Source organism: Aulonocara stuartgranti (assembly GCF_965226115.1).
Source record: "Aulonocara stuartgranti genome assembly, chromosome: 16".
In the NCBI taxonomy this organism is placed as follows: domain Eukaryota; kingdom Metazoa; phylum Chordata; class Actinopteri; order Cichliformes; family Cichlidae; genus Aulonocara; species Aulonocara stuartgranti.
This window is the reverse complement of record NC_138952.1, coordinates 32,369,046-32,393,628: the sequence shown is the minus strand read 5'-3', so window position 1 is coordinate 32,393,628 and position 24,583 is coordinate 32,369,046. Positions and strand designations below refer to the sequence as shown.

General features: G+C 42.3%; 1 protein-coding gene across 10 annotated transcripts in view; it reads right to left on the bottom strand.

Annotated features, from left to right (window-relative positions):
• sema5ba (sema domain, seven thrombospondin repeats (type 1 and type 1-like), transmembrane domain (TM) and short cytoplasmic domain, (semaphorin) 5Ba) overlaps positions 1–24,583 on the bottom strand; it is a 194,935-nt gene that overhangs the window by 50,267 nt on the left and 120,085 nt on the right. For all 10 annotated transcript variants that reach the window (XM_082507351.1, XM_082507358.1, XM_082507356.1 and 7 more), the window contains 4 exons: positions 12,881–12,943; positions 11,996–12,094; positions 11,676–11,889; positions 5,657–5,942 (listed from right to left, as the gene is read on the bottom strand). In XM_082507351.1, the coding sequence (XP_082363477.1) occupies positions 5,657–5,942; positions 11,676–11,889; positions 11,996–12,094; positions 12,881–12,943 (662 nt within the window). The remainder of the gene's footprint in view (positions 1–5,656; positions 5,943–11,675; positions 11,890–11,995; positions 12,095–12,880; positions 12,944–24,583) is intronic.

Genomic DNA, 24,583 nt, shown 5'->3' with positions numbered 1-24,583 from the left:
GATTTGACAAGCAAAATGCACGTGCAGCGCTAACACACATCAGAATCCCCAGCTTTTTAGCTAATGCACCTAACCTCGTTTTGTGTGAGGAAGGGTACAGCTCAAACCACATTAAGGCCAATGTTTCAACCTCGTCGAATACCTGCATCGCAGCAAAAAAGGAAAAGGGCCCACTCAGCACAGCTACATGGCTGCAGGGACCAGAAATTGAACAGAGGCTGCCAGGATTATCCATACATATTTTTATACTGCACAACAATACGCCAGCAAAAGCAACAGCTTTGCCCCGAAACAGTCACATTCAGAGGCAGACTGAGTCAGCAACACCTACACTAAACAATAAAACAATGCCACGAGTTCAATAGGTTGCACAAAAATCCAGGTGTTAGATTGGAGACATCACAAAAAAAATCCCAGCGACGACAATAACAATCTGACACACAATTGAACCTCGGTGGGGGGTTTCATCTCTTAAAAATGTGACCTATATTTGCTGCGTGGTGAATCAAACGGGTCAAAAAATTAGAGAAAGTAAAGAAAATGTTAATAAAAATGTGTGTTTGTGTGAAAGCTGTAACATAAATAGTGGAAATACAGAAGCAGAAGAGTCCGTGAAGCTGTATTCAGATCAGGCCCAGTCTTCAAGATGGGCTCCCAGTTCATTTCAAGGTAGATTGGATGTCAGTGATGTGACGGGAAGAGAACATTGTGTAAAATCAGAAATATGGTAGTTATGTGGCTTGTCTCACTCGGCTGCCCAGAATATCATTTATCGTACACGTCAAATCTGATCTGGCTTGAAGTCAGTCACATATTTTCCAAGGATAGGAGGGCTCTCAGGGTCCCTAGGTGTTCTGTGAGTAAGTCAGGGGTATGTCTCAGTGAGTGTGACTTGCACTAAAAGTATGACGCGCCAAGTAACTATTGTGGCTGAAGCTAGAGATCATTTATCCTCTAATGAAATTAGTATTTGTGGAAGTTACAAGTCGGAGTTAAAGATCTATTTGCACCGCTTTCCACTGTCAAATTCGAAGGATACGTGTCCAACAATTTATATAACTTTCCCAAAATAAACTCATCGCTCTGCTAAATCTGCCTTTGAACGAGGCAGTCTGGACACTGTAGCGTGAACCTGCTTGTCTGTAGTACAATCTAGACCTAAAGAAATCTCTACATCAATTCCATTCACATTAGTTGCATGCAAAGATAACACTTAATCCGGCCTAAAAGCTCAGATTAGTCCATTTTTCAAAAGACTGAAAAAATATCCATCGTGTGAACAGTGGAAGTCGGGCATCAGTGCATCAGTGCAATGATTAATTTTGTTCTTTCCACTGATCTAAAACCCAAATGCACAGAGTTTAGAGAGATATACAGCAGATCATTTCATTTAGAAAGCTGAAGACATCAAATGTTCTGCACTTTTGCCTCATAAGTTACTTAATAGATAAATCACTTACACAAATTACACACTAATCAATTAATGGACCATTTGTTGCAGTACTCCATATCCCCCTGCTAACCTCTCCAATATGAGACCCCTCCAAGAACGGGAGAAGTGGAGGGGGTCAGTGAAGTCACCTAGAAATAGATAAGGAGGCTCATAATTAGTTAGTAATGGCAGGTTAGACACCTCAGCGGGAGAATCACTGCGCAGAAGGACCTTGCCAATAAGGAACCTGAGTTAATTAAAAGACCTGGCTGTGCTCTTAGGACTTAAGTGTCCTTATTCTGATGGAATGCTAAAACCTTCCTCACAGCTTGACGCGCTCTGTTGGACGGTGGTGGCTTTTTTTTTCTTTGTTTTTTTCTCTAATTACCTGATGTGAATTCATGGCTCAATCATCAACGGTTTTACAAACCAACCAAAATCAGAAAAAAACAATAAACTGGTAATATCATCATGCTAACATAAAGTTTACTTTGGCTTCCAGTTGGAAACTGCAATGAGGCTTAAACGTGTGTCAGCACAGGAGTTGTAGTGCCACGGAGGGCAACTGTCTCACTAACTGTGGCTGCTGAAGGCATTTTGGAAGCATTGCTAAAAAGCTGTGCTGTGTCTGCTTCTGAAGGGAGCTCATCAAGCTGCAAAGAGCAGATGAGGAAGGAAGCGTCCAAACTAAAAGGCTCTGTGCAGACTGAATGCTCTACCAGAACGCTCTCCCTGTGGTATGAACATGCACCGCAGCAAAAAACACACATTTCTGTTTAAAGCATACAACTGTCCATGTAAGCTACTTAACAAATCCTATTTTTCTCACTCTGTATCCATAAAATCATGAGGGGAAATGTACTTTACTGCCCAAAAAGTAGGATACCCACACTCAGCACTGCACAGACAAAAGGGGGGAGGATCAAAGAGGTTGCTGATGCTCTGTTAGGGAGCTGCTTTTGCTTAGTGGGCTGTGTAGAGATTGAGTAACAGGGATGAAAACCATTATGTTTTAAATCCGTTTATACACAGCAGCATTCTTTGCAGTGTAATACAAAAATCAGCGCCTCCCTTTTTTAATCGTTTGATCTAGAAAAATTGAGAGAAGTCTTCAAAATGCTCATTTCACAAAGCAGCGCCTTTGAATTTTGCGAGAACAAAACTTTGTGACTGTTATTTCTTGATGAACAACTTCACCGACGACCGAAATTGTAGGTTTTGTCTGCCAAACATCAACCTAAAGTGACCAAGGGATAAACCAAGACGGTCACAAAGAGAGGGAGGAGGTGGATTTATAGTACCGAGAGCCGGCCCAGGCAGACAGAGGGTATAAGTGCTCCGTTCCAGCTCTTCCTGTTTTGTTTTACAGCCCCAAACTCCTGGGAGCAGCTGTGAGTCTGCTCAATTTAGGCCAGACAGATGGAGGCAGTGTTGGTGGTGATTGCATTAACATATCCAGCCCCAAAGAGCGAAGCAGTTTTGGAGGGTGGACCGGCAAGTCGCTTCAGAATTGAAGGAGGAGACAATGGGAGAAAGACAAAAGCTTGGAGCTTAATGATTTTTCTCATTACCTCTTCTCATTTCTCTATCTCCTCCTCTCTTTCTTTATCCCCCTGGCTTTTCATTTCTTTTGTCTCTCGGCCATTTCCTGCTCTCTCACGCTCTTCCCATCTATCACCAAAAATGGCTGCAGGCTGATGGGAAGCAGCAATGCAGTGTCAACTGCCGGCGGCTTAACAGGTGAGAGAGCAGAAGGTGAGAGGCAGGATTCAACTTCTCCCCTGACAGTACTCAGAATACATCTGAATAGCATCAGCCATGGCTCCTCACACACACAAAGGCACACCTTACACGCACGCAGGCACAAAGTGCATGTACAGTTCAAGAGATTGTTTTGCCACGCTTGCAAGGTTTATCGCCAAGTCTTAATAGTTTCACATGACTTTGACTCAAGTGGTGGACTGGGTGGCTTCAGATTCGACTTTCCAAATTTAAAAAGAAAGGTTATGTACGCAGCATCCTTGGCATCTGCTACATACTTCCTTGTCACTGTGGAAAAGAGCATTTCATGACTCAACGGTAGATGTATATGTAGTGTTTTCTCACAAGTGAGAAAGAAAGTGTTGTCTTGGTTTTTAGTTTTGATTCATCCTTTATTCTTCAGTGTGTTTAGTTACTCAATCTCATGCAAGGTTCAAAATTTGTCCCGAGGGAAGTCTTAAAAGGAAAAGTCAAAATTCATTGAAGGGTACGAATGTGCTGAGATAATTTGCAGAACCTAGGTGCAGAGAGAGATACATGCTGTTTAAATATACTTCAAAATAAATGCAGTCACAGATAAATGGAATGGTACTTATTTGGCACCCTTCAACTCAATTTGAGCACTTAAAGCACTTACTTTAAGTCTCTGAATCTCACACACAAACACACAGAGCACTTTTAATCTAACATCCATACAGACACTCATATTCCGATGGATGCATTGGGGGCAATTTGGGGTTCAGTATCGTGCCCAGGGATATTTCGACAGCTGGACTGGAGGAGCCTGAGACGGAGCCACTGACCTTTCGATTGGTAGATGCCCCACTCTACCACTTGAGCCACATCTGCAACACACATTAAAGGATTGCAGACATAAAAAAGGCCCAAGCTATAATTTATATTGATGTACATGTCTCCTTGACATCTTTTCTTGGACTACTGTGTTAAACAGAGTGACCAAGCTGCTGTGCGCTTGCTGCTACCCTCTAATTAGAGCAGAGTGTGACACAATTACACTTTTACTAAACATAAAAGCCGCAAAATAATCTCCAATGTACACACTTTTGTTTCCTCTCTGTAATGAAGTGTGTTACACCCCCACCTGGAGCAATCAAACACACCAGAGAGAGTATGAGTCAATCTGTGTATCCAGCTCGGCAGAGAGCTGTGTGCATCCGCACTGATCATTAGCAGCAGCGGGGTGGCTCAAACTTTGGAAAATTGTCTCTCTATACAGGCAGGAAAATGTTGCAGTAACAAACCTTATGAAGTGACGAAATCTGAGGCCTAAATGAGGAGAAGTTCAAGTGCTACGGTGTGTGCGCCAGTGTTCCCTTATTAATATTCTTGTTGCTGTTGAAAGGGCTCTTCAGCACAGCTGCAGCTTGTTTTGGTGGGGTTGTTCATCCTTTCTATTCAACAGCGAGGGCAACATTGAGGAGGAATGCATGGGTAAGTGTTGCATTACAGTAATTTTATGCTTTATGATACAAAGAGGAATATTGATGCTGTCACACTAGATACATAAGAGACAAATGCTGATGAAATGAGCCCTGGGACGCAGACATACGATCCCTTTCAATGAATCTGTGGTCATTCTGTGTGTCTTTTGGGTTATTTTGTGTCTTTTTTAGATTTTACGCTCCTTTAGTAATCCACCTGCAAACACCGGCTGAGCAGCAGGCTCATACCCACATTTGCACAGGCTGAATTGATTTAGATAGTAAATGCCAGAAAAGTATTTTCTCTGCCATTAATGTGCATTTTTTTGAAAGAACAGACTCTTTGGTGGGCTGTTAACTTGGGGTGTTTAAAAAAATGTGAACACTGATAATAAAGCTAATAATATATTGCTTGGGGAGGAAAATCGAGATTGCACATGAGCTCTTTGAAACGACTAATCTCTTTTGCCTGCTTTTAAAGATAAACTGTTATGTAATGTGGTTAAATACTAGATCTAAAAACATGGAAACCTCGTCTAAAGTAAAACCTGTTTTCCCCCCCAGGATGACATTTTTTCCCACGTGTTCACAGACTGTAGACATCATATACTGAAAACAAAGCAAAGACACCCAATCGAAATGTCTGTACATCAAAATAAGTTTGAAAATTTCGTCCTCGACTTATTTCAGCCTATTTTCCTCAATTATGCTGCAACAAAAAAAGCACTTCACAGTTCGGTCGCGAATAAATTGGAATAAAAGTGGAGTGCAAAGTGTGTAAACAAAAGGCAGGTGGTTGAACTTTATTAGAGAGCGGCGCCGCATTCAGCAGGTGCAGCACTCAGCGCCCTAAACGTCTGCAAGCATCACTGCTTTACCTCAAACACAGAGCCGTGATGAAATGGCCGCGTGCCACGGGTTTTCTCTCGGCGTCTAGAAATGCCTACGACTGCATCAAAAAAGCCAAACAAATCGTGTGTGTCAAACAGGGCGGGCAGTGTGCGCGCTCGAGCTCACTCACACATTGGTTGTGAAGATGCCGTAGATAAGGTCTTGCTCGGGCAGGTAGAAGGTGCTCTGCAGCTCGTTGTAGTAGAAGGGGATCTCCCCGGAGCGAGAGCAGTTGAGCCTCGCCTTCATGAACGTGGTCCAAGTGTCCTCCAAGAGAAATCGCCCGCCGATGTCGTTCTTGCAGACCCTCGCCACGCGGGAATACACCGTCTTGCCGCAGTCGTGCTCCACTGCATTCTCCCTCAGGAAGAAGAAGGTGAAGAGGCCGACGTCGTAGGCCGAGATAAAGTGGGGTTCTATGGGGGGGAAGAAGGGGAGAGGGGATCATTACATCTACTCCTGCAGCACAGAAATATTTGCAGCATTTATCTTGTAGATGCTGTTTGCTTTGACCCTTTTGCTCCTTATTACTGAATGCAAGCACAAGTTTGAATTCCTGCCACCCCAGTTTGAGATGGTCTGGAAAAGGAGCCTAAATGTCAAATGTGTAAATGAGGAGAAGCCGCAGAGAGGGATAGGAAGCAGATAAAAAACGGTTACTAATAAATCTGTCTGATATTTTGATGGTAAATCCATGGAGCGATTTCTGTTTAACTACATGTCCGCGCTGCTTTTATTGCCTGGGAAAAGGGGGGGTGCGGGTGGGGACACATAGAAAATGATTAATGGGCCTCTCTGCTCAGTGGGTTATCAGGTAAACGGCACAGAACAAGAGGGACGTTACTGTCACTCTTTAGACACGAATGACTCATCACCAAACACTAATTTACTGCTGTCTGCTGTCAGGGGGAAAAGGGCGCTTCGACTTGTACATTTGTGTTTGGCAGAAATCTAACAGGACAGGCTCGTTTGAAAACTCACTTTCTTTTTGTTGCAGCATCTTCTCGTGGTGACAGTCTTGGCTTTATGTACGCCGGAGACATGTGCAGACACATCAAGTGTAGTTTCTTGTGTGATACTTTTAATGAAACGCTAAACTTTACAATCCTAGTTTGTAGCATAAAAATAAACCTAAAAAAGTTGTTTTTAGTATTGCATATAATTGAAATGACCTGTTTTTACAGGTGATGAGTGTATTTTGAGGGTTTTGCAGAAAAACATTCATAAGTGTTAATAAAAAGCTGAGGTTGTTAACGATCACTAAGTAGAAGACGTCTTGTTTTTCATGAGAGGATTAAATTGTTGCGACACTTCCAGCTTAACACCCACACGGCTGTTTTGACACGGAGCATCACGCTGAAGATTTGTTTTCTACCGCTGTGTTTTCTTCTTCTTTCAGATGAGCACTGCTCATGTGCAGAAATGATCAAACACACTGCTGCTGCTGCTGTTTTCCCTTGGGACCCATTTATTGTAACTTATAGCACATCCGGGCACATGCACACTCACACGGGCAAAACATGAATGGAAGAATACCTTAATTTGCACAGACACATGCACACACATAATGAAAATGTAAAAGGCAGATACTGCGATTACAAACACACACACAAGCTTCCACATGCACAAACAGGATGGACATGACCTGTTAACAGCCGTGTTGGAATGTGCATCAGAGCCTACCGAGTCTTTTTAGAGATTGTAATTTTTACACAAAGCAGGGAGAAAACTAATCCGCTTCTCCACACACAGCGACAGCATCTGTGATGAAAATAACTGGCAGTTTGGGCCGAGCACAAACCAAAGCTCCCGTGGTATCAAAAGAAGAAAGACACAATCAGCAGGAGGAGGGATCCCAACTTTTCAACGCTGTAATCAAGTTTTATTAAAGGGGCGGCGAGTGCCAAAGACCTCGCTCCCCGACCGCCATAATTACTCTGCGAGAATGTGAGGAAAGCAGCGGTGGCTAATTTAGCAGGTGATCTAATCGACTTATCGAGTTAAATTAAATTTACTTGTGATTCTTATCAGTTCATCCTCAGCTGGTATTTCAAATCGAAGGCGAGTACGAATGCTATTAAAGAAACAGAGCTTGTTATTAGCATTTTTATTATACATGAAACCCAAAGGTAATCACAGTGTTTACAGCGGTGGCAAAAAGATTTGTCAAACCTTTGTCAAGATCTCTGTAATGAACTCCGATCCCCCATTTAGACTGTTAATCGGTGCAAACAGGCGTGCTGATGAACAAGTGAGAGTTGCCATGCCTGCAGGGTGACTGACACTGCAAAACCATCATAATGTGTTAGTGCTACTTTCCCTTTAAAGCTAAGGAACTGTTATATGAAAGCTGGTGAGCTAATGTAAGGGATAAGTGTGTGTATTCGGTGTGCTTGAGTCGTTCTGTGTTTACATACTGTACCTGTGTTTATGCGCACTGTACGTGTGTCAGGCAAAGGGCAGGTGGAGCTGACAGATTCTGCATAATATTACTGAAGCTGCGTGGGTGCAAACTGTGATGAACAGAGTTTTGTTTTTTCCCTCTGTACCCTGCTAAGTGATAAACAGATTGTTCAATCTGGCAGGCTGGTTGGGTGCTGGAGTAAAGCTGCCTCCAGTAACGTCACATGATGCCTTAGATCAAACACAATCACTGCTGAAAGTGCACGGCTATTTATTATTCAAGCAAAGGGATGCTGCAGGAATGCAAAGATGCTCTGCTAAACACAGGTGGGATGGGTGATGTCGGGTAGTTTAATTACATCAACGGGACAGACGAGCTCTTTTGTAAGCAGGTTAGAAGCCTCCGATGATCTCTGTTTTCATTTTTACACAGAACTGTTCGTTTTGTGTCTTTTTGACATGTCTCACTTCTCAGCTGGCTTAGCTGCTAAAAGAGTGGGCAAAAGATGTCTGAATATATCTCCTGCAAAAACCCGTTTTGTACTAAACTAATTTGTTTTGCCAGATAAGATTTGGAGGAAACATATGTCCTTGAGGATTATACTTCCAACCTTTTTTTCCTTTGCAGACAAAGTAAGAGCGCACACACAGCACACAGACCGAGGGTGAGTATGTGTGTATGCAGCTTTAGGTTACTGGAATATTTGGTTTGGATGAAGGAAATATAGAGTTTGTGGTTCATCCGGAGCTCAAACCTAAAGTAGAGTTATACTCATCCTTACTTTGGATTCTGAAAACAACCTGCTCTGGATGTGAGCACAGAAGCTCCACCCACCTGCCATTCAATCCTTCTGTTTGTGAAGAGCAGCCAATAAGAAAAAAGCTGGGTTAAAGGATGTGAGAAGGGTGCTAAAACAGCTTGTTTCAAACAGAGGTTGAAATGAGGGGCTGCAGTAAGGTCCAGTATAAGATACATAATAATTATTGTGAACCGAGTTATGAAAATGTTATCTAGTACAGTCTCATGATAAAAATATGGAGCTGGAAATGACTATAATGGATCCACTTTAACTTTTAATTTTATTATAGTCTGACAAAGTTGTGCAAAAAAATTCATGATTTATAAAGAAATGATTGCATAACAGCAATAAAATGCTTTAAGGGGGCTCTAACTGTAGCAACAAGAATCCTGCTGTGCAAAGAATAAAGCTCTGCAAGGCCCACAGCATTGGCCCAAGAGCAGCGGCTGGAGCATTGGAGAGGTATCAGCAGAGTAATATAAGTCTGGCTATGAAGTTCTTTGTGTGCGTCTATGAATATGATTAGATGTTACAAGTCAGTTGGCAGATGAGCAGCTGAGGATTGAGCCACTCAAAGGGAAGCATGAAAGAAGCAGTTCATGCCAACTGGCTAATACACTGCTCTACCTGAACTAATGCTATACTCTTCTTGCCAGGAGCAGATTTAAAAAGAAAGTTGGAGACATGCTCAGTATTTGCTTTGCATTTGTAGTGTCATTAAGATTTTTACTATCACTTAATAAATAAAATGATCTGCCGAGAAACATTTTTCCGAGAGCTGAGAGGAGGTCGAAGGCTAATAGCAAAAACATAAATAAACATGTGGCTACCAATGAGACCTGTGAGGAAACCGAGAGAAGCATGCAGGCATTTTCTTAGGACTTTTTCCTCAGGAGACTGTGCATGTAGCTCCTTGTGACATTCAGATGCATGATGGGAAACAGTTGGTCAGCACCTGGCAGGCAACCAATCCAATAAGAGAAGAGACTGATTAGATCCAGGACCCCCTCCCCGCCTTTGGTTCTGCTGAACTGGAGAGGCTCAGAGCTGGAAATGAGATTTTCATTCACACCCCAAATTCACCGGGGAACACAACTCCATAACACTCATAGCATCAGCCATGAAGCAAAGCAGGCTTCGACCGGCGGAGTGGAGGGCGACATGTGTGCTTCACTGTGCGTGCAGCCAGCTGTGATTATGCTGATGTGCACTCGATCTTTTTTTTTTTTTATGCTCACTTCCCGTCAACAGGCTTTCTTCCTGTGCCAATAAAGCACACGTGGAAGCATGTGGAGCTTGCACACAGTCTAAATACATACATGCATGTTCAAGCCCACACTTGCATGCACACACAGGCGGAGTCCCCGGGATGGGGCGAAGCATGCTGTGTGTTGTAATTTCACCCTCTCCCTGCTGTGAGGAATAATTACACCGCTCACTGACTCCTCAGTCCTCAATCTTTCCCGCTTCCCTCTCATCCTCATCCCGGACCTGCAACTCTCTCATCTGTCTGCTATCACTACCACACACTCACACCATCAGACTCACCCACCTTTTAGTTGCACAGCATTTTCCTATTCTTACAGCAAGAAATACAGTTTACACTATTAATTTTTTTAACAGTGAAAGACAATCAGTCGCCATCAGCTCTAAATGATGGATTGGCTGCGTTTCTCTCTTTCACGTCTCTTTCACGAAAGCCAGCAGACAAAACAAGCTATTCCGACTGCACGAAACAGATTCACCGTTTGGGACTTTGGTGATCTGTCTGACATTTAATAGGCCAAATGTTCAGTGGAAAAACTGAGAAAATAAGAGGGCGGAATCAAGCAGTAATGAAAATAGTCATTAGTCACTGCCCTCATTACATAAAGAAAGACGTTTTCTGACACGGCTGCTCGTATTTTATACAGATAATTAAACCAGGAGAGAGTTTAATATACATCCAGGCTTTGAAAGAACTGTTAGTCATCTGACATTGTCTGTGAGACTGAAAATGAATCTGACCTTTACTTCCAGAATCGCACATGTTCTTTATATAACACATCCAGTTATCTCAGTGCTGCTGCATATCAAAGAAACTCGATGACAGCGCTTTTCAGTGGACGGTCCTGCTACATTTCTGCTTGAGTCAGATTGTGTTTTAATGTTTACAGTAGAGGGAAAAAAGGCACAGTGTCAGCAGCTGGGAGATTACTGACACCAGCACCAGACGGACTGACAGTATTTCATGTTCCCCGCCATTCTGTAAATCCCACCAATTCCTATGCCTAACCTGTAACTCTGTGTTCTACACAGTACTTCAATCACAGTTGTCTTTGTAGACCTTTGAAAAAAAAGCATGCCGGATTGATCTATCTTGGCTCTAACATAGGAGGGAATTGTGTTGGAAGCAAAAGTGCCGACTTAGCCCATCTGCCGCTCAAGACAGGACCTGAGAAATGTTTAAAGAAACAGCAGCAGGTATTTTCTATTTGACACAGTATAACCCTGTGGATTATCTCAGGTTCAACAGGTCAGATTACTGATCAGATTACTAGTTTTATTTGATTAGATTTCTGGACTCTGACAGAAAAATATAATGGAACATTTACTCAGTCGAACACAAGCAAACCTGTAACTCACACCCCTGAAATTGGAGGATTTAAAAGCTCTAAAATGAACCCAAGAGCGCCAGTAACACAAGCTCGCAGCTCTGCAGCATAAGCATTTTCTGCACGTCTCTGCTTTTTCATTCAACATTTATGTAACAGAATTGAATAACGCCTCCTCCTTTTGGGAATTTCTGGTGGCCATATTTCACAAAATACTGAGTAGCAAAGTAATTAACTAGAATTTTAATTGGTGATGAAAATACTCATTATCTGAAGCACAGTTAAAAAAAGACACACTTAAATAAATGACACTCAAATAGGACGTCAGTGTGATCGTGCAGTGATTCTGTACCATTCAGCCATTTGGAGTTGTACTGGGCAGTCCGGAGTGGTGGCATGCCGCCCAAGCTCCGGTATATGACGGGGTCACGGCCGGAGAAATCGATAACAGTGGCGGCATACAGCTCTCCGCTCTCTGTCACCACCGCCGTGGAGTTGTGACGAGGGTCGTACGGGCAGCGGGCCACGCCATTCACGCTCTCCAGCACGCTGCTCAAGTTGCCCACCTGAATGCAGGGCACAGAGACGGAGCGAGACGGGCGGTGCGTTAAATCTGCAGCCTTTTCATTGCGTTTCGACAAAACCCGCACAGCCGGACACACACATAACTACCTCTCTGGCGATACAACGCGGCTGGAAAGCATTGGTTCCGCACGTTATGACCTCCGTCTTGTTCACCAGCAGGACTCTGACGTAGTTCTGACATTCGGTCTGCAGAGAAGAAGGAAGGGGGAGAACACTTTGGAAAAGTTGAAGTAGAGCAAAAGCTGAGGTGGTTAGCTAAATACTCTTGGACGTGTTGCTGAAAAGAACAATGGACCAAGTCTTTGGGTACCGGCCTGGCATGCAATCAAAGCAAAGCAATTCAGTGTGCAGCTTTTGCTCTTGTGAGTCTATTGTTCAGAAATATGAATACTCGTTTGTAACTGAATGGAAGCCTGTCTGCGACACTGACATAGGCTCTACAATAAGGCAAGAATGTGTTTTAATAAAAAGAATCAAATCTGCTTTAACAAAGGCTGAGAATGGATTTATTGGTCTTTGCGGCTAAGGACTGAGGTAATTGCGGTGATGCAGGTTTCGAAGAAAAATGATAGCCTGTTGTATATTTGGTATCAGTCTTCACTGTATAGACACTGTGAGAGGAAAAAAAAACCCAAAACAAAACTGTGGTGCAATTAGTTCTTACAAAAATCATTGAAGCAGGAATACTGATCGAACCAATTGTTATCAGATATGTTTGAGAGGAGGTCCTTTTGAGAGTCTCACCCAAGACTCTCTTGTGCACATTTTCTTTCCCTTCCCTTTTGCCCTCTCTCTTCACTGCAAGAAAAACAACACTTGATTGAAGGGTCTGAAATAGCTGCTCTGCACAGAGCCCTCCCATGAGGCCCACAAGGACCTCGCCACGACAGCCAGAAGATATCAAAATGGCCTCTCTGTAAGCCAGGCAGTGCTGACATGAAGTGTTGTAATTGGGGGCGTGATGGAGGTTACCTCTGTTTTGCCTTTGCTCTGGCAGGACCCCCTGGTCTCCTCGTCCGGTGCCCATTCTGTCGCCTAGGAAACAAAAACAAGAAGGAAAAAAAAGTCCGGTGATGACAAAAGAGGCCGAAAATCAGTCAGCTGAGTCCTTCAGACGCTTACAACAGTTACGCAACAGCACACTGTTGCTAATACTGTAGGCACGCTCAAAAAGATGCATGAAAAGACTTTAACCTCATTGCTGTTTGTTTATTGTGTAAACATGGCGACTGGCTTGGCAGCCCGGAGCTTATTCGAGGGTAGCGGGCAAAGCACGCAACGAGGCATTTGAAGGGCTGAGGACAGCATTAGCATGTAAATGGCTTTCTCTCTCTCTCTCGCTCCCTCCTTCTTATCCTTTCTTCTCTCTCTGAAAGTTTGCAGCACTCACCTCCACTCCACCACCTCCACCCTGCCACTGCCCAATTATATTCCTGTTGATGGGTATGTCTTGGGCTTAATTATGGATGCAGTACAGCAGCGCTGCGCGACTGCACTGCAAACACACTAATGCATGAGCATACACACAGTCTGCCTTGGCCACCGGAGCTGCTCTGGCTCTTGTTTAGAGGGGTTGAGAGATGTCCCTTTCTTGGCATTAACTGTACGGTTTATGAGCAGGTGCCAGAGGACCCCCCGTTATGTGTCACTGGCCTCATTTTACTCATCCTCCTCCCCATCTCCTCCTCTTCTCTGATCTCCCTGCCCAAGGAGGAGGTTAACTAAATGTAAAAAAGTCTGCCATTATATAACAACAATTCATCTCTTTCTTATTCTCTTTATTTCCTTCCCTCCCTAAAGGATTAATGTCACGCAGAATTGATAATTATCTACATGTTGGGGGATTGCCAGGAAAACTGGCCTGTGGGACGAAGCTGTGACCCAACATTCAGCGAAGCCTGCCAACTGAGGCCAAACAAGAGTCAACATTAAACTGGGTCACAATTTCATTCGCCAGATGGAGAACTCGAACAAACTCCAAGAGTTAAAAAGGTAAAAACTTTGATTCATTGTGAAGCTCCTCTTAACTAAAACTTCTTTATGTGTAAATTTGTCCTCAGGTGACGCCATTTCTTTTCTTTTCTGGATCTTCATTTTGCTTAAATTAAAACTCAGTGGCAGAGACCTAAAACTGTATAGCCCTAAGACTCTGTAAAACGCTCTGCTGGGAGAATAAAGTTTTGACTTAATGATCTTTATTTTATTTTTTTCCAGATCCTCACTGCAAAGCGTGTAGCTCAGAAATAATTTAAGAGGAAATAAAACATTCTAAGGACATTTAATCAGAACTTAAGAGAACTGCCAAAACCATTCTGCGGACAAAATGTAGAGTATATAAATAGATCTCTTATCTCACAGATCATGGAGTTTATCAACTATGCTTTAAGGGATGGAAGTTCATGATTTTGGATGATTAGCCTCTGCATAAATTCTTGCTAATGAGTGAAAACGCCACACTGAACAGCGCAATCCGCGGCCTAACGAGCTGCTCAAACATCTGCACGTTATCTTGGGATTTCTTTTCTTGCTTTTATTCTCAGCTTATATTCATAGACAATTCACAACTGTGTGATTGTTTTTTTATTACTGTGGCAGAACAGTTTCTGCTGCCAAGACACTGCAGGCAAACAGTTCTTAATTATTTAAAATGTCATTCTTGATTCTTTTGGATGCAGCTTAAACCCCTGCTAGTCAATACTGTCTTTGTTAGCGACATACATCAAAGTAAAGATGTTTCTTGTTGTACAGATTCACACCCATCAATGAGTATTTGTTTACTGTGCCGGACGTGAATGTTGCTCATTAGCCTCGGCAGCACACAGCTAATATGCTCTACGCTACCTGCGCAGCGCTGCAACCGCAGACAAAGTTAGCTACAGGATCCCAAGCATTGTTAGAGATCATACCAGACTTAAATGCGACGAACACATTCACCACAGCAGCTTTATAAACAACTGTGTCGAGTTGATGTTACACACTGTGCTTTAAATGTCATGCTAAGTTTGCACAATTTAATTCCACTGTAGACATCTGGAGGCATAAAGAGTCGGGAAATGGGGACTGCTTTTGTGTGCGAGGCTGACTTTTACTGTCGTTCTTCTAATACAGCTTAAGGTAATAGTGCTTTAACCCCTGGGCCATTGTGAGGATGGTGGTAGATCGTTTCAGTTTGACGGTCGGGGTGAGGAGCTGAATCAAATGGGAAACACGCCTCGAGGGATGGATGCAGAAAGACAACACGCACACGTTAAGAGGAAACTGTGGTGTTCCTGCTCTCGCTACTCTGTTGCCAGCTGAAGAGAAAAAATGTTTGACATGTTGATGCCATACTTGGAACATCAAACTCAGATCTGTTACTACAAGTAATAAATCTGATGCTTTGATAAACATTATGCTAGCAGTGGAACCCCAACCTGACCAACATCAACTATTAAAAAAGAGGACTAACAACTAGACAGCCACACCAGGTCTCCATATGATCATCAAAAGATCTCCCAACAAATATATATGTATAAAAGCCACTATAGGTTGTAGAATGAATAATGGAGAATACAGATGCTCCACAAAGATGTTGCTGCAACTAGAAACAGAGATGATGAAGGAGGATTAAATGCAAACAATACAGTTTGGAATTGATAAACTAAACGAAGTGTAAAAAACAGTTTTCCGTCAGAGTGGATCACCCTATCCCTGGCATCTTCCTCTTTCACACCCACCCTCTGCATCTCCACCTTCACTACATCCATGAATCTTTTCTGAGGTCTTCATATTTTCCTCCTGTGGCAGCTCCATCCTCAACATCCTTTGTCCAATATAGTCTCTATCCCTCCTCTGCATATGTTCAAACCATCTCAACTATAACTCTAACTTTGTCTCCAAACTTCTCAGCCTGAGCTGTCCCTCTGATATAGTCATAAATTCATCCATCCTGGTCACTCCCAATGAAAATCTTAGCATCCTAGCATCATGAAGTTATATTAAGCTCCTGCAGACAGTAAAATACCAGTAAGTGTGCTCTGGCCCGTATTGATAGTTACAGCTCATCTCCCTGTCTCCCACAGCAGCTCCCTTCAATTAACCTGCCTCAGACTGCCGTGCAGTCTGAGGCCGGCAGCAGGGGACGGCTATATAAAGTAAACTGTGATTAAAATGAAACTTGAGCTCCAGATACCGAACACGAAGCAGACGAAAAAGTGAAAATATTGAAAGTAGCTAATGTGCTCCGCGGGAGCTCAACTTTCGAGTCATGTCACTAGTGCTGCTGCCAAACAAGTATGCACGCAGTCAACAACCTGAAATCCACTTCCCCTGAGTACAGCGAACAGTGCGGCACCTGCCATTCAGAGAGCAGCTCCGCCCCCTCCGCACTCCATCATTCTGCCCGTTGAAATGAAAACACTGCTCCTTCACAGCCCCGTGCCTGTCAGCCCATGACAGCCTGGGGACTGATGGGATGACGTCATTTGCAAACACACACACACACACACACACACACACACAAGCACAGGCAGATGGATGCCTTTGCGATGAATCATGGCTTGGAGCATTACCATCTTTTCTGCAGGGCCCCGTCTCCAAGGATCCCCATCGACTTAACCCTGTGACCTTCACCAGAAAGTGCCACCCTCCTTACCGTCCCCCCCTCCCCACCCCTTTCTCTGTCCATCTCCTCTTCTTCACACCACTTTGGAACAAAGCAACGCTCACACAGAGGCTGTGAGAATACCAGCTCTACCTCAACATCCTCTCCCTCAAATTCCTACACTCCATACCAAGTCCTGAATGGCCTGACTGCCATTTACCAAATGAATAAAAGCTACGCAATGTGCAAGCAGGAGAGGTCCCTTCTGCAAACAGGAAAATTATGACTACTTTAAAAAAATAATTGACTTTGGAACCTAGAGTTTCAATTAAGCACAAACGCTGCTTTGTTAAAAATGTTCTTGCAGTTAGAAACAGTGTTGCCAACTTAGCGACTTTGTCGCAATATTTAGCGAGTTTTCAGACCCCCTTAGCAACTTTATTTCTAAAAAGCAAATAGTCAAATATGGCAACTTTTACTGGTGTTATTAGGACGACTTATGACCACTTTTTGACATGAAAGGACGCATGGCTCTTACTCTCAACAAGCAGCGGTGCTACCGTGGGTACCTCGCCCGTGCCAAAGTGCTCACAGGCGGCAGATCATCCTCACACAGCAGTCGCCCCCAGCTGCTGTCAGAGCAGGAGATGTTCACCCCTACGTGTCCACACTGCAAATGAATGAGCGAAGCCGCTGCTCCCGCCCTGACTGTAATGACGTCAGTTCTTCTTTTACTCTTACTTTTTGTGGATCACAAGGTTTAAAACTACTTAAAATCACACACACTTTTTTGTGTGTCTATGTGTGTGTAACTCTGCTAGAGTGCCTGTTTTGGGTCACTTTTGCCGGTACCAAGCCCGGATAAAGGAGGAGGGTATTTAATTACTTTTTTTTTATTTTGTTATTTTTATTTTTTTATTATGATATTAAAAAAAATTGCTAAAAGAATTTAATTTGTAGTTCTAAATATATTCTAAATGCATTTAGGGTGTTTTTTACTCACTTTATTTCTCTCTCCTACATGTAGGTTACAATTACATAAGCATGACCAATTATGCAAATTAGGCGATGATTTAGCCAGTTCTAGCATTTTTAGGATGACCAATAGCGATTTTCCTTACTGAGGTGTTGACAACACTGGTTAGAAATGACTGTGGTGCGTCTGTAGGTGTATACACAATACATATTCAATGTACAATGCTACTTTGAGTGGCCAGTTACCTTAGCTTAATTTAGCATAAACAACTTACATATGAGAAAACAACTATCCTGCCTGAGTACATCATTATAACTTGTTTTTTTCAAGCCAAACCAAAATAAATAAATAAAAAATAAACACTGTAAACCAGTTTACAGTGTTTAACTTTAGCAGTTAGCCTATATGCTTAATACTAAGCTAACTATGCTACACAGGTTAAATAGGCTAAACATTAGTAAGTTATTAATTTTTTCAAATAAAGTTCGCTCAAATGTCTTTATGATAAGATGTCCTGACTGTAATTTGAACTGATGACTTTGTGACAGTGAAGCAGCGCCAATAAAATATTATATTTCATGCTGTTAGTGATACTCAAGCAACAATCACCAGCTAATAGCCTAAAGCAAAATTTCATTAGCATGTCTAAAAAAAAATTATGCTACTCTAGCTCCCTTTTTTGTATGCCCCTGTTCCATAGTCACACTACAGGTACCCAAGGCTGATAGCCAGAAAAACGGGGATACAAACTACTTTCCATATAAAAGTCACCCAGCATCCCAACCCCAAACTCCTCACCTAAAAAATTCCATATGTGGTTATATCACATTCTGACTCAGACCTCCTGCCAATTTAGGTGCTGTGCAAATGTCTGCTGGGTGTGCGAGTGGAGGCATCTGACACAACTCAATCACACTTCTTTTCTCACACTATCTTTAAATGCCAGATGTATGTTTTGCATCTCTGAAGTGTGACATCCACGTTTAGTGGTTTTTATAATGAGTTTTCCTTCATTTTACATTTCCTTCAAAATCCAAGAAGCAGGAGAGGAAATAGCTTTCCATTACTAAGACATTCATATATAAACACATTAAAAAATAAACAAACACAAAATTGCAATCACTGTCCTTGTTGCAGAAAATATCGCAAAGTTAAAGACCCATGTGTCTACTAACTTCCTGCCATTTTTCATGCTCACACACCCCAGGGCCACAGAGGCTTTATTATTTGCGCCTGTAGTCTCAGTTGCATGTTAGAGTTCATTTCCATCTATTAGTGGGGCCAGCAACCATGTACAAATCCCCACCATCAATTCCACCTCCAAACCTGAGCATGACACTCCATTTCTCCCAATTTTGTCTCGCCGTAGACACAATAGGAATATCTTGCCAGCGGCGCCGTTCTTAAAGGAGCAAAGACAGAGGAAAAACATGAATTTTTTATGGGCAAATAAAATTGCAGAAAATACAATTAGCAGCAAGATAGAGGATTCATCACTTTTACTGCATAAAGGTGGCAGCTGGGCTCGAAAATGAATTCTATTTTTACGAGAAATTGAGAGAAAAGGGGGGTGGGGGGGGGGAGATGGTGAGTGGGAAACGCTAATGAAGTAAAGAGAATCTGCAAGCGGTGGCGGCTGCAAATATGGTCTTTCCTGAAATGTGGTGCTATGTTGATAAGGCTGCCTCTCACTGACACACTGCTAACATCATGTGTGACAACTAATTATAACTCATGAATATTGTAAATAAGTGTGTCAGGGGAGTAATGGTTGTTTGAATAGGAGCTGTCTGACACTTGTTACAGTCGAGACAGATTTGTATAACAATGCAAAAGGATTGTTCCTCACTGTTGTTAGTTCAGTCTAGAAAAGCATTAAAATATGAAAAAAGAGCATCCCTGGAGTATTTAATATAGAGCCTAATAAATAAATACCTTTAACCAGCTACAGCTAAACCATTATTCAATATGTACATAATGGTTTGAAATGCAGAACGGCTCATTCAGAATAAAATGTTGTGTGTTGATGAGTATTATCCGTGTAAGCAGGTTACTTTACAGTCACAAAAATGTATTCTGTATTCACCACAGGCTCTTCCTCTAAATACTCCTCCATTGTTGAGCTTGAGGAGAGAGAAAAAAAATGGCATTATCGTACACTGATCGACTGTTGATCACGTCCCCTTGTTTCCACCTCTTCCTGCCATTTCAGGCACCAATAAATCACACCCAGCCCATACACTCCCAGACTTAATGCTTGACAGTATGGCCAGATTTGGCACAAATTGGTGCCCAGGTGGTGCAGAAGAAAAACAGTCAGCAGCTAAAATAGTAACACGGGAGCGAACACCTGTGAGCCGTGTTCGCAGGTGGGAAACCAGTGACGCATCATGCGCTTGCCTTTAACACTTGTCAGTCAGGCTTTTGATGTTACGTGACATGTTATGTTCAGCACTAGTAATGTATTTGCAACATTACTCTAACTGTTCCAGTTTCTGCATCAGTACTGGCTAAAGATGAGATCTTAAATAAATACACTGACATCACAAGCAGACAATGACTGCCTCACTCAAAAAGCCACCTCTTCCACACTTTCCCTCTCTGATGTCCAAAGGTGACACGTCCTGATGCTTTGGGAGATAAATATTGCACTGGATGTTGAAAGGAAGCGGAAACTCAAACTCATAACGAGTACATTAGGTGTTCAGAAGTGGCATTGTGTATTTTGTCTTGCCACCAGCTTTTAAAAATCACAGCTTTAAAAGCTTAAATGCTTGTTTTTTCCGTCTCTCTCTCTGCTGGTTTTGGAAATCATACAAACTGCGACACTAAATTGTGAAATTGTTAGCTGAAAGCTATAAAGTGGGCAAATTTAACTTCTCAGAATTTTGACACAAAGTAAAAGATTCTAGTCAGCATATGGTTTCTTGTACAGTAAACGCGGGGTGTGTGGTTTTTATACACTTTTGGTTTCCATTGTACTCTGGATATTATTATTCTCTGAATGTACTTACAGGAAGTGCGAGACTGCTGTAAGCATAAAAATATGACCTGCGTGTGAAGCTGCCTGCTGGATGACAGGTGACACAAAAACGGATGCACGTCCATCTGTGTCATTCCTGAAAATGAAACGTCTTAGTAACTTGAGGAATGACCTGATTAATTTTCGTTGGCCAAAGGTCAAGATTACTCTTGTAAATGAACACCAGAGGAAATGGACTCTGGGATGAACTCAGAAAGTGGTGGTCAAAGATCAACGTCAAAGTTGGGTCAAAAATTAATTACAATTTGATCCCAAAGGTCGCTGGGACTTTATTCCCAAGTTTTGGACTGTGTAACTGCTCACACGCCGATGCTTTTTTACAGATTCACACATTGCTCAGTAATGGGTCATTTACATCAGAGGTAGAGTACAAGAAAGAAAAAAATACATATAGGTCAAAGGGCAACGAGTGTGAAGATTAATTCAGAGCCTTAAAAAAGAGACAAATGATTGGACACTAATGTGTCTTCATCACAGTCAAATAGTTGAAGATATGAGAAAAGCACTTTTAGCTGACCTTGACCAGGTGTCTAACTGTCATTGGGTATTTACCTGAATGTGGTTACAGTCTAGTGGATTTTAAATAAGAGTGGGAGTTACCACAGTCACTGTGAAAATGCCACATCCCTCACAATATGTCAGAAGTCTCTATTTAACTGCATATATTAGAAGGTGCACAGTGTCTTCATCCCGGTTTTGTCAGTCCTTGTGCCAATTTGTGTAGCAATATTTTGTTTCACGCTGCTGTTATGTTGAACCATTAAATATTAAAAGTGCCTTCATATGAAAAATAGTTCAGATTTGCTATTGAGCCACTTTCATTCCATTTGCACCCTGAATGGGGGAAATCATCCTTCAACAGCAAAATGCAAACAAAGGAATACACAAGTAAATACATGCATATTTACATAAAACACCCACAGGCTTGCATTCATGTATACAAACACAGACATATAGGATTTCCCCAGCTACAAAACCACTGATGAATGAAACACTATTTTCAGCAATCCTTTGTCTCGCGGCTCGATGTATCGCAACACTGATACACGGACACACCCACATCCTCTCCTTTGTGTTTCCTCCCCACACGCACAACAACGATGTCCATTCACAATCCCCCACACACGGACACACAGACACGCACACTTGTTAACCGAGAGCTCATCTGCTCATACCTCCCCTTGTCAAACTCCCCATTCTGACAGAGTGAAGCGGTGCAGCAGGAAGCCATTAACCTACACCTTCATCTACATACTGCTCGGACATGGAGAGCACAGTGCTGCCATATTCGGCACACATTTCAGGAATTAAATACACTTGTTGTCAAAGACATCTATACAAACACCAGCAAACACACAGCAGGAGCCAATGGTAATTCATCTGCAAATGCAAACCTACAAGGACTTCATGATATCTTGCTCTGTTTTGGCGTGAAAAGCAACATTTAGAAAGATTTACCAGTGTAATGTTTTCTTAATGCTTTTAACAGTGAAAAAAATATTTTGATACACAGCTACACACACTAAAAATGTGTGCAAATCATTAATATTGACAACACTGCTTGAGTTGATTTCTTGTTTGCTTTCATGCCCTTTAACAAGATATCAAATCAAGGATTCTTCTATAAGGGCTTATGTCAAAAAAAGATAACACTGATGCTCTATGATTTCTGGAGCATATGATTTCACTCAAATACAGGGTAGACAGAAACATTTCATTGTCCTTTTACAAGAAACTATTGTTCTGGTATCAGTATGAGGAGATTTCAAGAGACGCCTATTTCAAATAGTGCTGCACAGGGTCAGGTGTGTGTGTCAGGGATGAAGACCTACATGCAGACACTGATCAAAGGGATTTGGTGTTATTGAACAAGCTTATAGACACTTCAAAAAAAAGAGAACTGTTTTTTTTTTTTTTACTAAATATACCCACCAACGAAAAAAATAAGACTGCAGCTGGTTAACATCACAGCTCAGATGGGGGTCCCAAACATGTTTGCATCCTGTCAACATGTCACTAGCATGATCCTGTATATGGATGTTTTTTCCTGTAGAGTGATGCTGTTGGCAGGTGCAGTCTGACAGACAGAAAACAAGGTTTGTGGATTTTTTAGTAATAAAAACCTGTTTTCTGAAATGAGACATTTCAGTTTTTTAGATGTTTTTAGGCACTATGAGCAACACAAGTCAAATACCATCTAGTTTCATTACATTCAAGAGATGGTAGATATTCCCCAGCAAACACATCCAAACCCACACTAACAGATCTACATGGAAAACCACAGACCAGAGGAAAGCCACATATATTTCATTTTCTGGTGAACTGTCTCTTTAACGTTATTTAAATGTAAACTAGATGTTTTGTAGTCATGCTCGTGGATATTTTATGACAGAAATTATTCAAGTAATGATACTGGGAAGAGGAAGCTTTTTTTCTCTTCTCCTTTGATGTTAATGCCGTGATGAATACATTGCTTGGTTCAGCATTTGTAACAGCCTGTATGTGGTTGCCCACTCGCCACGCTGCTGCCTCCTACTCACTGCAATTCCACACGCAGGTGAAGGCAGACAGTCTCTCCATGACCAGCCCACTAGCACGCTGGATTATCCCTCGTCTTCCTCAAACACTTAGTGTACTGTGCTTACCCGCACAAGTATGGTGATTCACGCAGGAACTGCATGCACTAACACAGTGTGCTGTTTAGCATGTGCATTGTATTATTTTTATCTTTGAAGTGGTCAAAAGTTGATTGTTAAAGAAAAGAAGCGACATTTAATCCATCCATCTGTTTTCCTAACTTCTTAACTATGAAAATAAGTAAACAACTTTGCAAAAACCAGTGAAAAAAAACGATTCATTTGATACCACTGCAATACAAATTTTGTTAATGTTTCCTAGCCGGCTGGCAAAGCTGCAGCACATTACAGGGTGACAAGTAGCCCCCGTTTGCTCTCAGCTCTGTAGCTCACAGATTATGCCTGCACTCCGACAAAGGCCGCATCAATAATTAAATCTCCGTCCAAACTGAAGCCCAGAAATTAATGAAGAGTGTGAATGAAATCAGCTATGACTCATCAAATGCAGGGCAAGAGCGGAGCTTGATACTGTGAGCGAAACAGGGGCACGAATATCTCGGCTCGGTAGCTTAACGGCCATCCAGTGGCCTTCCATTCATTTTGAATGTCCCTGTTTTCTCTGTGAATCCAACTGTTTTTGCACTGAAAGCACTCGGACGATATTCAATTAAGATTTATTTATACAATATAACTGTAAAACAACAGGTGTTTTTAACGATGATACAATATTAAGGACAGTGCACAGCAGTGATTGGTGGGAGGAACTCTTTTTATCCAGGAAGAAACCTCCAGCAGAGCCAGGCTCAGGCATAGAGACACCACAGGATAAAAGACAAACTATGGGAGAGAAATTTATAACGCAGATGAATAATCATTGATGTGTACAAGGGAAGGTCAGTGTGTCTTCAGTCTAGCCAAAGGTCAGTTTCTCTTGTCCCAAAGGAATTTAGGCATTCAACAAAAACACCTACAACAACAAATCCAGACAGATGGGACGCTCCCAGCCATCTCTGTGGAGGAGGGATTTTTCATCAGACATGTCCTGAACAAAAGAGCAAGCAGCGACATTGACCTGTTGAATCAACTTTGCTCTCTTGACCTTGATTAGCTGCAGGGAAACTGCACACGCTGGGGCCAAACAACAGCGAACAGTCAAACCAGCTGCTCTCCCCTGCAGTAAACGGCCTTTGGACAAACTGGTAGGTTTAATCATCCAACCACTCGATTTTCCATGCAGAAAAAAAAAAAAGCTACATGTATGCTACAATTACTATCAATACTGTCAACTATCACAATATCAATAAAATAAAGCACATTTTCCTCATGATATATAAAAACACCCAGCACGCCCCTGCGGGCGGTTTATCCTTCAAGCTCGGGTCCTCTACCAGAGGCCTGGGAGCTTGAGGGTCCTGCGCAGTATCTTAGCTGTTCCCAGGACTGCGCTCTTCTGGACAGAGATCTCCGATGTTGTTCCTGGGATCTGCTGGAGCCACTC